Raw genomic sequence first — 14808 nt, 5'->3', positions numbered from 1 at the left:
ATTTTGGTCTTGTTTGGGAAGTAATACACTGAGATGTTTAATATTTAAAAATATTAAGCTTAATTCCTGATTACCCTATAAATAATGAATACAAAATGCCGATGACGAACTTATCTGATCTCAGTAACGGATTAGCAAAAGCTTTCTTTTCCACAGTCATTCTGCTTCAACATTACTGAATACTTAATGCAACACATACACATCACCTCTGAATTTAGTAGCCAGCAGACTACAAGCAGCTGCAAATTATGAGATTGCCAGTAGCTGAATGGAGGAGGGGACACTCCAAGTTCAAGAGCAGGCAGCTCTCCCTCCAGTTTCGGTGCGGATGACAATGTCATTGGGACCAAGATGAAGAGCATTGGTCATCACCGTTTCCAACTTACAAAAGTATGTCTGCTCACGAGAGCTGCTGGTAACAGTAAAACGCTCGACTTAGTTTGATTACAAAAGGCAACTTTAAATCAGGAAAGTGCAATTATCAAAACGCCTTTTTAAAAATCTATTCCTAATGTAAAATCAAGCGATGCTGTATTTATAAAAGAGAAAGAAGTGACTAAAACTTAGATTATTTATAAATTAATAAGTGAGTAAGCTTCAGCTAACCTAACAGGTTCATCCAAAACATGGCAGAGAAGAATCACAGAATTTTGGACACCCATTTCCAAAGTGTAGACTAAGTTTTTGATTTCTTTGCTGTGATCAAATACCCTATAGTGATCATTTTCAAAAGAGCAATCATTTCACATGTTACTCAATGTCTTCAAAATGTTTAATTTTCACCTTCCAACAGACACTTCTAGAAATGCACTGTAATTTTACCAAGCGAAAACTTTCAGTTTCTTCGAAAAGAGATCTCTGACTCCCATTTTACTGTAAGCCTGAACTGGTACCACCCAACACCTGAAGGGCCCCTGAAAGGTCTGCAGTGGGTCTTCTTGAAACAGTATGTGAACAACGAATTTCAAAAATAGGATCTGTCCCGTGAAGCTCAATTTTCTAGGCACATTGACCAGAAATGGGTTTTTTCAAACCCAGGTCAAGTTGCGTTCAGGCAGTGGTTGCTTCCCATTGACAGGCTAAACTTTTTCCCTTCTCTGCAGAATCTTAATAGCTCTAAAAACACATTTATCTTGTTTATTGCTGAGCAATGCCCCCACCATCTGTTCTTGCTAGTATTTCATCAGAAAATATAATTCTTTTTTCTTAGAAATATATTCAGCCCCAGTAACTTGTGTTCTGAATATTTTGTTACAAAGCAAGTACATGGGCGGAGGGAAGTAGTGAGGATAAATTTGATCATCTAAATAATTATTTACACCTGGCTTATAAACAAAATCACTGAATCATGAAAGGCAATTCTACAAATATTTTTAATTTCTGTTCTCACATTCAGTTGCCAAAATTCCAACTGATATTTCAGTACTGAACATTTTTAACAAACAGTACCTTCCGACTGTTCAAAATGTTTTTGTATCTTAGCTCCAGATGGAATACCGGTTCAGTTGGGTGGATGACTGAATATAATCCCGAGTGATCATTTCTTGTTAAGTAATAAAACACGTATACAACCTGCCCTTCCTTTTATAGGTCATTTACACTAGCATCATCAGCAAAAATACTCTTGTAGTCTTCATTAATATTCCTCTGCTCTTCTTGCCAAATAACAATTTGTTTTAGAGGTTTAATAAAATCAGAATGAACAGAGTGAAAAGCTGTAATTTTTTGCTCATTCTACCAGTCTTCTCTAGAAAATTCCGCAAATCATATTTTAATTTTGTCTTCATAATACACTCCTGTGTTTCACCAGCAGTAACCCAAAGGAACCCACATCAGTTTACCACTATTGCCAGTCTTCCAAACGGATCTCATTCAGACCTTTAAGGCCCTTTAATGACATGACCAGAGTGAACACACCCACAAATATTAATCTCCTTAGATCCCTTTTCCCTCTTTCCTTTACACAATAGTCCTTCCTTCGCTTTCAAAGACAAATCTGTCACAACAGTTCTAATACTTTGTTTTGAACAAGTTACACTATGTTCAACGTTTATAGGTTTTTTATATTCAAATAAATCTGGAACAAACTGTTAAATCTAGTCATAATCTAATTTTTTTCCTTACTAAATATTAAGCAATGTAAAATGTTAGAGTGTAATTAATGGTTTCAGATTTTCTAGACTAAACCTTTAAGAGATCAACTAAATTACCAACATGAACACCTAGAAGAAAAATACACAGCTTACTATTCCAAATGTGCCTGAGTATAGAAACACCTATGATACCTTAGTGGAGTTCATTAAAAAACAGACAAACATAAAAACTAAACGTTTGTGACTTCTACGGGACTGTCTCCCAAATCCAGAGGAATACAATTTCACAGTAACTTACCTTACAAACAACACAACCCTTAACATTAACCCGATTTTCAGACGTTCACTGAAGGTCTACTTATAGCAAAAGTGGAAAGTAGTACAAGACCAAGTTTTTTAATGCGATCACTTGCAGGCACTTTTGTTGTTTGGGCCACGAAGTAAGAGACGGCTCCGTCAGAAAGGCTTTTTCCAGTCCCCACTCTCAGGGTCACGGCCGTCTACCACAGAGACCCACAAGGATACCCATTATCCTCTCAAAAAGAGGAAGCTCTCTTTCACATGTTTGTACTTGGCTCCCTTGTAGGAAGAGCCCAGTTTATGCACAACGAAACATAAAACAGTTATACTGCTAATCTTGTCATTCAATTTTGCAATCCACTCTTTAAAAAAAAAAAAAAAATCAATCTAAAACGTCACTTTCAGACTTAAAAATCTGCATCCCAAAAATCAAGATTAAAACTTTAGCTCCCAACTAAAACTTTTAACTTTCCAATAGACAATGCTTATAAAACAAGATTTTTAAACTAGAAAGAACAGATGAGCCAGTCACAAGTTAAAATTAAACATTTTGCAATGCAAACCTTAAAAAATAATTAGGGAGTTTCCAACTTTTTACAATCACACTTTTCCTTTGTCATAACCAAGTATGCCTTTATACACTGTACTTGTTAATTTCTTTTTTTTTTTTTTGGTAGGTTGGGCACATAGATTCAGAGCTTTTGTTTTAATTCCTAAATTCTGTGCATATTCCCTTAACCACATAAAACAATAACTTTGACTCGAATCGTTTTTATGAGAGTTATTTAAAATGCTCACCAACCAATGGAAGCTGTGTGATTGAGTTACTAAAGATATAACATATAAACACAAAGATTAGCCATCTTTTTCCTAGGTTGGGAATGTAAACAGAAGTTCACCACAGTTGTCTGTTAAGAGTTATTTATTAATTGTTCCACAATAGTCCTAAAGTTCATACCAAACCAAAGAACCAAAGGAAGTCTGAACTGAAAGAATGACAACATAAGAACTGAGTTTTTCAATCACAGATCTCCTTTACCCTTCTGATCATTTAAACTCTCCAGGACCCCTGCCAATATTGGACTAAGTTTTATATTCCCTATTTTTCTTCAAAACCTATTCCTTTTCTTCTCCATTCTAAGGTATCCCCACCTCTCTCCCTCAACACACCACCTCTGCCCACCATTCCAAAACAGGGAGCAAATTTTCTCCTTTGGGGTATAAGGTCCAAATCATTGCATTTTTCTCTGGCTATTTATCTACGTTTCCCAAGAGATACCGATCTCAACACAAAACATGCTTTATTTACAAGGCTTATCTTGCACAGTGTATTTCAACCCAGCTAGTTACTCAGGCTACCTGAGGTATAGGCTTCGTGTTATTAAGAACTCACAATTATTCCTTCTTGACAAAAAGGCTGTGGCCTTTCATTCTGGCCCATACACTTATGGGGGAAGCGACTTCCGTGCAACTGAAGAACCACAGTAGTTGACTGTAGTTATCATGCGCTGTTAACACATTTCTTTGTTGATGGAAAAGAGCGAACTATTGTCAAGTCTAGCATCTCGATGGTACTTATCAGATGAGGAACTGCCAAGAATTATAAATTCTATTCATTATTTGACCAGCTTATCATAAAACTCTAGGCTTTATGTAACCTGAACGTATGCCATAAACGCTAATTAAATAGCAGATCAAGAAATTTCAATATTAAAAATTAATATTTCATGCTTTTTAAGTTTAGGTATTGACTTTCTAAGTTATCTGTACAATAAAAAGTTCAATGTTTAGGCAGCCTTCCAAAGCAAGTACTCTCAGCCTGGGGTCCATAGGTTAGGAATTTTGTTATCAGGTTGCGGAGGGGGGGGGCTGGTTCTCGCAAGCATATACGTGGGCTTCTAAATTTTCATGTGCAAATATATTTCTGCTAATGTATGGGGATGGGGTGACATCCATTCCATCACCAGCTGCCCCAAGAGTCCATGACCCTAAAAAGGCGATGCAGCTCTTCCCTAGAGTGCGCCCAAAGGTTCGCGAAGAATTGAAATAGAATCTACTTAAGTTACACTCACAGACTGTCATGACTTTTTTAAAAAAGCAAACCAGGTACAAACAAAGCAGAAATCATTTTAAAAGTGCATGCCCTCTTTACGGTAATAGTCTCTTTTAAAACTAACAGTGATCTCACAGACGATTTTCTTTTGTTAGGTTTTTTTGATCAAGGGTAAGACAACAGAATTACCAGATGCTGTCTTCACACTAATGTTCATTTTAATTAATAGATTATTAAGGACATAAAAAACGTAACAAGTGGAACACAAGATTGTTGCTCAAAATCCATCAGAAACTCTTTATCATCTCATAGAAGGTACAAGCAGATTGGCAAACCACCCCAGACCTTGCCTCCTAAACACCAGGAGGGACGCTTAGCATTTGTGGACCATTACCGTGTAATCTTGTACAACATAACACACGGATGGTGCCAGAGCACTACTTACATCGCACTTCAAAACCGAAATCCTGTCATTATGTGTCACAGAACACACACAGACCACAAAACTCTGAAAACGATAGTCTTCAGATGCAGTTCACTCTAAAAATATAACTGAAGTTCGGAAGCTAATTCTTTTCTGAGGGACATTTTCCAAGAACTTACGAATTTGGAAGCTAAGAACTGTGTGTGTCCTCACGAGGCCATATTGCTCACACTGTCACCCAGTTCAGGCTTAAATGCTACTAATGACAGGTAACTACAAAATGAGAGATACCAAGGATGTACAGAAAGTTACGCCCCTCTCATCTGATGAGTGTAATACAGAAAACTAAATCTGAGGTAGAAATATCTGTAAACTGTCTGCAACTTTTAAAAAAACATTAAAAATCCTACAGAGTTTTTTTCTCATTTTTTGTTTTCATTATTGAATGAGATTACCTCCCAAATTACTAACAGGCAACTGCTAAATTATGGTAGCCCTTATCTTCAATTTACAGCAGCAAAATAGAAATTCAAAGCCTAGTTTCCTACCTCATACCCTAATACCTTAGAAGTAAAAACCTTAATTTTAAAATTATCATATTCAGATATAGACATTCCACACAAAGAAAAAAAAAAGGGTGGGGGTCAGTAAACAAAATTAATGTTAGCTTTAATCTAGAACATGTGCAGAGGTATCAAGAGTTGGATTTCAATGCAGAATCAGTGAGATTCTGCTTAGCATGCTTGTTCAAGAAAATGACTATATCTAGGGAATAATCTTGGCAAAGAGAAAACAAATTTACTTTTCCTAATCATATGGGACCACGAGTAGATACGTCTCTACGGAGAAATCCATGTTTATGCTGAACACAAATAATTTATCACTTCTGTACATAGTATCATATACCAAAAAGGCAAAGCCTCGACCTATTCCACCCTTTGATATTTTTATTGATTTTTCAACGTTTGTAGTCACTAAATTTCAAAGCACAATTTTCTCATAGATTTTACACAGACCTACACTTTTTCCCCTTTATCTTTAAAACTTAACATATTCACTAAGTTTCAAACACCTTGTCTGCACCTTAAGTATTCCATGTCTTGGCTCTCTTCTTCTAATATCTATACTTACATCCTTTTGAAACACTGTTAAACTTAGACTAAGCAATACTTTTTTTTCCCCCTACTAAGAATGCTCAGGACCACTTTCATTTGTCATACTGTTATTTTGTTACAACCTTTTGGAGTCAAAAAGGATGCACCTAGAACCAAAAGAAACTGGAATCTGATTTAAAATGAAACCTCAATAAATAATCTCTCTGGAATAATATTTAGGATGGCTAACCCCATTTCAATAAAACACGTTCTCATTTCCACACTGTTAAATTCCTATTTTTCCAGATAGTGTGCCTCAAACTGAAGAAAATATTCAACCAATTTTCAAATATAATAAACCTAGAAACACGAAACACTTAAAACACACACGCACGCGTGCGCACACACACACACACACACATTCCAGTCCCTAAACTGCAGGTTATACCACTGACATGAATATTTTATGAAATGTAGTTAACAGAAAAATGTGAAAAATGTGACTGGATATTAAGTGATATCTCCTTTCTTCAATTTTGTGATTAACAGGTCTTTTATTGGTAGTAAACTAGAGCAAACAATCAGAATAGTACATATGCAGTATTCAGTACACACAATAAAAGTTAAAGAAATTCAAAACCTGTATAAAACAAAACACTGGAGAAAAATCATACAGCTCAAGAGATACAGTGGTAAAGGTCCTCTCCATCCTTCGATTACAGCTTGTACTCTGTACCCAACAGAACTTACCGCACTTAGCAAAATAAGAAATACATACTTTTTAGTACTGAGTGTATTTAAGAGGATTAAACACATTTTCTAAGGTCCTTGCAATGACAATAAGTGACCCTTTAGCTGGTAAAGCAGACTTAAGGGAGGAAAGTGGGGAAAGGAAATTAACTAGTATGTTGTAACCATTTTAAATAATTTCTCATTTTCCAAACACTGCTTTCATAACAGAAGTGTTTTACACTTGCACAATATTAATTACTTTATTATACATGGAAGCCTGTGGTAGGCTGATTACACAATAAGACTGCAAACAACCAGTGGTACTTTTCTGACGTCAGAAGAGTACATAAGACTGAAACATCACCAAAAGTACATAAAAAACTCATCAGCATAAACATCAAAGTACATTAAAAATATAATCAGGAAAAAAATACAATTGCTAAAAAGTGGTTTAGAGCAGAGCCACTGTCTACCAGTGGCTTCAAATGGCAAATTAGCGTTCATAGCAAGTTTGGATGACTTTACAAGACCCCTGTACAATACTGACTAATGCACCCTTTTAAAATGTACATTACACAGGCTGCAATTTCACAAAGAGGTTCTGATGTCATTACTAAATAAGCCACTCTTCCCCCTCCCATCGGCTTTGTCACCAGTTGGAATTACCACCTTATTAATATCCACAGCTCTGAGCGTGTGGGGCTTTATTATACATGGACATCTGTGTGGGTTCTGTTTTTAAAAAGGGGGAGGGTGGATGTTTATTCTACTGTTTGGACGCCGGAAGGCATAGGAAATGCATAACAAATTACCTATTGGAATGTGAATCATTCTAAAATTGAAACTGTCCAGATAGAGAGGAGAGGGAACAAGGAAGGCCCAGAGCTCTGAGAGGACAGGGTAAGAACAAAAATAACACAAAATACCCCCAGAAGTGTGGGTGACATGTAGTAACAGAGACGGAGAACAGTGTTTTTAGGCCATGTATAATAAATAACACACACCCCAAATTTCAAAGAATTATGTAATTCCAACTTGGGTTCTAATACTGCAACCAACCAACCACTTGGGCTTCAACACTGTTCCCATCAACTCTTGATGGGAGTCACACAGCCTTGTTACAGTTGGGATAAGGAGAGGGTGCCTTTTTTTTTTTCTCTTCCTATTATTAAAGCTATCATTCCAGGCTTTGATCAAAGATTCAAGAATATTTGTTCTACCAGGCTGGAATGAATGTGGTTTGGAAGTTCAGAGTACATTTAAAAGCTGCAACAAAATATAGGTAGCCAACATCTCAGAATTTTGGATCAGCCCAGATGGAGACAGCAATTTGAAATGTTTTCGATCCCTTACTTAAATGATGACACGTGTATCGTATCAGCCCAGATAGAGCAATTTGAAATGTTTTCGATCCCTTACTTAAGTAATGAAATGTATTATCATACTATCTGTAAATTGGATATTCCATTACAGTGATAACGTACAGAATTCCCATGCGTTATTACACTTTCCTGAGAGTAAAGCAATTAGAATAACCTTAATCCTAGCAACAAAGTTTTTTTTTTTGTTTTTTTGTTTTTGTGTGTTTTTTTTGTTTTCTTTTGTTTTTTTTGTATGGTTTTTTTGTGGGTTTTTTTGTTTGTTTTTTTTGCATTTAAAACTTTTGGGCTATTCCCTGACGATCTATACATGGAAATTTGATTGCTAAACATTGTCACTTCGAATGTCAAACTATTTTAATCTATTGATTTTGATTAAAAATCATAATACAAACAGAGCTAAAATCACACTAACAAAATAAACTAAATATGAAAAGTTGCATTGAAAGGGCATTACATTATTCTTAATAGGATCGTGTAGAAACATTCCAATGGCAGTGTTCTCAAAATAAAACAAAATTACATTAGAAGACCTCCAGCCTGGTCACTCTTGGGACCTTACCTGTAACTCTGGCTGGTGGGGGTCTTTCCTCTGGTACTACATGGCTCACTAACATCAGACATCATGTTTGTATACCCTGAGAAATCTGACACTGAAGTCCTTGCTCTATGGTCCACTTCTCCATTAGAGTTCGTGATAAAGGTCATTGGCACCCTGCTGCCCGACTTGAACTGAGAACCGAACGCCTGTGCAAAGTTCTCAATCTGGTACGTTGTTCTGGGCTCTACGTCCTTCTGAGGATCCATCTGGCCGGCTAGCTCCTGAGATGGGATCTGAAAGCTCGTTGAGGACTCTAAGTTTTTCTGTTGTTCCTTCTGGCTAGTCAGTTTCTGAGATGAGGACTGGAAGGCTGATGAAGTCTCTAGATTCTTCTGAGAATCTATCAGGTCATCCAGCTCCTGGGAAGGTGTCAACTGCTGATGTGTGGCATCCAAAGCAGACAAATAAAGACCCGGCTGAGACCCAAACAACATCCCAAAAGGAGGCTTTGGCAACGAAGATGGCAACACTGAGGTAACAGACTGGCCGAAACCACACTCCAAAGGAGATGTAGTGTATATCTGTTTTTCTGGAAATAAAGTGTGGTTGTGGAGAGGTGAAGACAGACTGACAAATTGGAAACCGTGTCCCAGAGTAAAACCTGCATTCGTGGATTTCTCGAAAGCCTGTTGGAGGTATTTGGAGTATTCTTGCAACATGCTCGCCTTGTCACTTGAAGCAGTCTGGGTGCCCGGGCTCAAATTTTCTTCTTGAACCAGTTCTGAGTGTTCTCCTGAGGCGTGCAGATCCACTCGTGGTTCTGTTATGTTGAAAGGATCCTCCTTCTGGCTCTCTGACTTGTTGGAGTACTGATCCAAAATACTTTGTAAAACCTCGTCAGGAATTCCCGACTTGTCGTGACAAGACTTAATTTCCGCATTCAGGGCCGAGGAGTCAATAAGGGACAACGGGGCCTCACTGTCCAAAACACCGACGCCCGCCGACTGAATGACGGACTGCTGGGAGACCATGTGTCCCACGTTCACGGAAAAGGCACTGTTGCTGCTGGCGGTTGGTAGGTATCTTCTTTTCTTTGAGAACTGCATGGCATCGTCATAATTACTGCTTATTTGACCTTGTTTGCCACTTGTACTTTGGAGAAGACTAATGGTCTCCACGCTACTGTTTGACACGATGCCAAGGGAGCCACTCGGTTTCCCAGACAAGGACTTCTGTCCAACTATGTCTGGTAACGGTGACACAAAGTTCAGGTAGTTTTTATCCATGCTCTTCCGGCTTCCTTTCTTAAAGATCAATTTTGGCACCCTCTTCTGGAGTTCCTCTATGCCAGTGCCGATGATGCCCCCACTGGAAGACACAGCAGGCATTTCTACTGAGTAACTCTGCATGTTTATGCTGTTTGACATATGGGATTCATTTGCTTTCCCAGTCTTGGGCTCCTTGTTTTCAACAGCTATGCTTCTCGACTTCGCTTTTCTTCTTGAAGAACTTGTACTTCCCTGAGACAACACAGCCAGGTTACCCACGGTGCTATGGTTGCTGGATGACCCAGGCTCTGCACTGGGCGCCCCCTTCGCCAGGGCTTCGCCGCACGTGCGCCTGTGCTTCAACAGTCTATCAGTCCTTGAGAAATACTGCTGGCAAGTGTCACATTTGTATGGCTTTTCTCCACTGTGCGTCCGCTTGTGTCTCTCCATATGGTACTTCTGGATGAACTTCATGCTGCACTGATCGCACCCGAAGGGCTTCTCCCGGCTGTGGATCTTCTCGTGCCTCTGCAGCAGGTACTTCTGGATGAAGCCCATGCTGCACTGGCTGCACTGGAAGGGCCGCTCTCCGGTGTGGATGAGGACGTGCCTCCGCAGGTGGTAGGAGCTGCGGAAAGCGGCGCTGCAGTGGTCGCAGATGTGAGGTTTCTGGCTTGGGGACAGGACGGCGCCTTCTCCGTCTCCCGCCAGCGACGGCTTGGAAGATGCGCCCGGCTTCCTCTTGGCTTTGATTCCCTGAGATTCTGGCTTTGGCCTCTTGGCCTTCTTGACGCTCGCGTCCGGCTTGGGCTCCTCGGGGCCGCGGGGGTCGTCAGTCCGGCCGAGCAGCACGTCGCGGGGGTGGGGGGCGGGCGGCGGCGGCGGGTGCAGGACGCTCAGGTCCTGGATGACGCCCGGGCCTCCCGCGTCCCCAGCGCCCAGCCCCGGCGCCCGCTCGTCTGCCCCCGCGAACAGCCCCCCGTAGTGAGGATGGGGGGCGCCCGGCGGCTCCTCGGGGTCTGCCGGCTTCTCCTGCTTGATGCTGACCAGCGACTGCAGGAAGCCCCAGGAGGTCCTCTGCGCCGGGAAGGCCGCGCCGGGCGCCGCCGGCTCCTTCTTGAAAGTCACGTCCGGGGCGGGCGCCGGGGGGGGCTCGGCGGCCGGGGCCGCGGCCGGGGCGGCGGCCAGCACGCACTGCGGGGGAGGGGCGGCCGCGCCCGCCGGCCGCGCGAAGCTGGCGACCGGGGGCAGCCGGTGGTTGAACATCACCATGCCCGGCGGGAAGCTGGGCTCCATCTCCGCCCGCCCGCCGCTGCCCGCACCGCCGCCGCCGCCGCTCAGGAACGCGCTGCCGACTTTCATGCCCCGGAGCAGGCCTGGCTGAGGAGAGGAAGGAGGAGTGGGCCGGCCGCCGGCCGCGGCGTCCCCACCCGCCCCCGGCCCGCGTCCCCGGCCCGTGCCCGCCCGCCCGCCGCCGCCCGCGCCCCGCACTTACGGGTCCCGCCGCCGCCGCCGCCGCCGCCGCCGCCGCCGCCTCCGGTTAATAAAAATAACGCCGTCCTCTCCACAATGGAATTAAAAGCCTGCGCGGCACTGCGCAGCCGCGGCGCGGGGCCTGCCGGGAGCTCGGCGACCCGGCCCGAGGGCCGCTGCGCCGGCCAGCGCGCCTGCGCCGCGGCTTCCGCCCGGCCGCCTGTCAATCACTCGGGTGGTTGGGCGGAGGGAGCCCCCGGGAGGGGAGGCCCCGGGCGGCCGGACGCGATTGGTGGGCCGCGCGCCGGGCGTCGGGGGGCGGGACCCGGGGCGGGCTGCTGCGCGGCGGCGGCGGCGGAGAAAGGCCGGAGGGATGGGGATGCTGCGGGGCTGCGGAGTGGGCGGGGGGACGGGCCCGGCCGGCCCGGCCCCCTCGGCTTTGCGGCTTGTAGGCCGGGTGTTGCAGCCGAGCCCAGCCCCGGAGCGGGGAGGCTTGGGGCGCTGTGGGTTCTGCCTGTGTGCCCTGAATCTCCAGTGCTCAGCATCTACTGGGACAGGTTGCTTCCGGTACCCCTCCTTGTCTGGCACACACTTTAATAATGGGCGCTTTTCCTCTGCATTTGTGGGAGGGGCCTGCTTTGAAACCGCAGCAGAGGTACCGTTGCAAAAAAAAGCTTGTCTTACTGCCAACCTACCTGAAGGCTACTGAAAGAGGAAGCCGCGTGTAATCCAGGTGCGGCAGCCCTGTAAAACACGCTCACACGCATACTTTATCATCATCAGATGTTCTTTAAATGCCCACAGGCCTTCTCAGTCTGTCTAAGAGTCCGCTGGCCCTGTTGTATTGCTGCCTGGCCCTCTATGTTATTTATGAAAAATCGACTGCCAGGCTCTTCTAAGAGCGCTACTCAGATCCACTCTGCCCTCCCCAGTACAGAATACTGAGAAACGCAGGCAAAATCACTAATTGTTCTCTTAAGGAAACTTACAAAGTAAAATCTTGAAATCAAAGAGCAACAAAAATCAAACAAATATTTATTCCGTGCCTAATGTACACACAAGGCACCCACTTTCATGTTAAGCGAAAATCTAAACCAGCAACTCTCCTAACCAAGAGTGTATGTAAAGCACAGGATTATTTTTCATAAAAGAACCAGCACCATGACAATAATTTCTTTCCATGGTACGTTTTCATGATGAAATTACAAGTCAATTGTCTCACATATTTCTAGCCAAATAACTTATCATAGTTAAATAATAAATGACTTCTCTGAGAAATTTTGCAACTGGAATCATAAAGATTATCAACTAATCCTTACAGGCCCCTCTGAGCCTGCTCAAAAACTTAAAAGACTATGTAATGAGTGTTTTGAGACAAGAAATATTAGTATTTTTCTAACTCCATGCAACTACATAGAAGTATTCTGCCACTTATACTGTGAAACTCTAATACTGTCAAGTATATTTCAGTGTTAAAAGACTGAAAACTCAAAAACTTAAGGCAGTTGTAAAATATTAGTCAACGCCTATGAGAAATGAGGCTGTCCCTTTGCTCAGGGTGGCAGTGTTTAATGGTAAGCTGGGATGCATATAAGCTAGTCCAAGCGTGAAGGGCAGCAGGACACTCATATGAGAAGCCAAATTTGTTCCTCAGTTATCAAGATAAGAAACCTGTCATTTCTCTCATTCACTCTGTCAGCCTTGAGATACTCCAAGCAGACTTACCTCTGTGTTGTACACCCCATATATCAGGAAGATGAAGAGACCCTGTAAAAGAAAATGGAGGGAAAAAGCTGTTAACGCTAATCATTTCAGCAGCAGGAATACCTGAAATCAACTTTCCTGGGAACAGACAAAAGAAGACACACTTCATCAAGGTCAATTTATTTATCTATTCTTCAATGTCAGAAGCTGTACCTTGAGCACTTATAAGATAACATACCAGCACATCACTTACAGTCCTTGTGCTATTCACTTCTTTAGACTACAGCAAGTAGGAAAAATTTGTTACAGTCTTCAACAGGGTAGAAAAAAATCTTTAATATTAAAGTATAAAAGAGCGAAAAGGATAAACCTTAAAGGGTAATAAGTGTGAATCGTTTTTAAATAATATGTAAAATGCCAGTTCAAGTTAAGAAACTTTCACATCATCAGCTGTTGTGAGACTGCACGCATTGTTATTGTGTGCTATGTATAATAAAATTCCAAATATCTGCTAGTTACTAGTTCTTAGCATTAGAAAAATACTTAATTGCAGTATATAAATTAAATCTCTCTCTTAAATCTAAAATCTTAAATTTTTAAAATAAATAAAACTGTAACGATTTAAACTTAGTAGAGATAATAGGGAACAAGAAATTTCCCATGTGTTTTTGTCTTACAGAGGAAAGAAAAATCTATGTTGTACTAGTCTTGTTAGGTACTAATAAACCAAATATTAAGTAGGGGTCTGGATTAAAATCTGGATATGATTCAAATAGTTAAGTAGTATGGCATTTTCAAAAGGAAAATATTACAGGAAAATTTAAATATTTGTTTTACCTCTGAATCCTTACACATTACAGATTATGGAAAACATCCTAGAACAAGGAAACTGAATAAAACAGAAATGAGTTTTGTTCTTGTTAGTTTCTTTTTTAACAGACTTTATTTTTCCTGTTGCAGAGCACAGGCTCCGGAGGCGTCAGGCTCAGCGGCCATGGCTCAGGGCCCAGCCGCTCCGCGGCATGTGGGATCTTCCCGGACCGGGACACAAACCCGTGTCCCCTGCATCGATCGGCAGGCGGACTCTCAACCACTGCGCCACCAGGGAAGCCCCAGACTTTATTTTTTAAGAACAACTTTAGATTTACAGAAAAGTTGAGAAGATAGTACTGAGGGTTTGCATATATCTGCACCCAGATTCCCCTATTATCAACATTTTACAATAGTATGGTACGTTTTTTACAATTAATCTTTTTAGTTTTCAATACTCCTATGTATAATTTCAGAAACTAAAACTATTGTAGTACATGTATTTGTATTAGTAAGAAAGACATAGTTTTGCACAATCAAAAATTTCCATGTGGGTCATAAACTTTTAAAAATTTAATGACAGAGTTTTTCATTGTGTATATATGATTTTCCAAAGCTCGGTATCGACATGCAATCCCATCTTTCAGGTTGCCTTTGTCAAGATCTACAGAGTGCAGAGTGAATTCAAGCGACTTAGATAATACTCATTTTCTAGGCTGTTTGCCCATATTCTAGATCATTCAAGAAAAAAATATATACTTCTTTCTCTGATTTATGAAAAAGACTAGAAGATAATTGACAGTCGTCCTTCCCTTAGTAATTGCTAATTCTTATTTCGTATTGTGTTATATACATATAAAATTAAGTCATTCAAACTTTAGTTCTATTTGTGAGATAGGACTATTTTGCTTTGTGCAATAGATGAGGGTTTTTTTTT

General features: G+C 41.6%; 1 protein-coding gene and 1 long non-coding RNA gene across 3 annotated transcripts; one reads left to right on the top strand and one right to left on the bottom strand.

Moving 5' to 3' along the window:
- Positions 1-6498: 6498 nt before the first annotated feature.
- On the bottom strand, positions 6499-11501 carry ZNF281 (zinc finger protein 281). 2 transcript variants are annotated; one of them, XM_019920584.3, is made up of 2 exons: positions 11380-11501; positions 6499-11264 (listed from the first exon to the last, which is right to left on the bottom strand). In XM_019920584.3, the coding sequence occupies exon 2, from the start codon at positions 11244-11246 to the stop codon at positions 8634-8636; it is 2613 nt and encodes an 870-aa protein (XP_019776143.1). In that variant the 5' UTR covers positions 11247-11264; positions 11380-11501; the 3' UTR covers positions 6499-8633. The 2 variants fall into 2 exon arrangements, with proteins under 2 accessions (XP_019776143.1, XP_033704185.1); XM_033848294.2 differs by having other exon boundaries at positions 6499-11260; positions 11380-11479.
- Positions 11502-11727: 226 nt separating this feature from the next.
- On the top strand, positions 11728-14569 carry LOC141277905 (uncharacterized). The gene is made up of 3 exons (XR_012329779.1): positions 11728-13234; positions 14022-14291; positions 14519-14569. It is a non-coding gene; the product is annotated as an uncharacterized lncRNA (long non-coding RNA).
- The last annotated feature ends 239 nt before the right edge of the window (positions 14570-14808 follow it).

This window comes from Tursiops truncatus, chromosome 1 (assembly GCF_011762595.2).
Source record: "Tursiops truncatus isolate mTurTru1 chromosome 1, mTurTru1.mat.Y, whole genome shotgun sequence".
Taxonomy (NCBI): Eukaryota; Metazoa; Chordata; class Mammalia; order Artiodactyla; family Delphinidae; genus Tursiops; species Tursiops truncatus.
This window is presented reverse-complemented; position numbering and strand designations above follow the sequence as displayed.

Coding starts and splice junctions, on each gene's coding strand:
- ZNF281 (XM_019920584.3), bottom strand. CDS start 11,246: ATGAAAGTCGGCAGCGCGTTCCTGAGCGGCGGCGGCGGCGGTGCGGGC.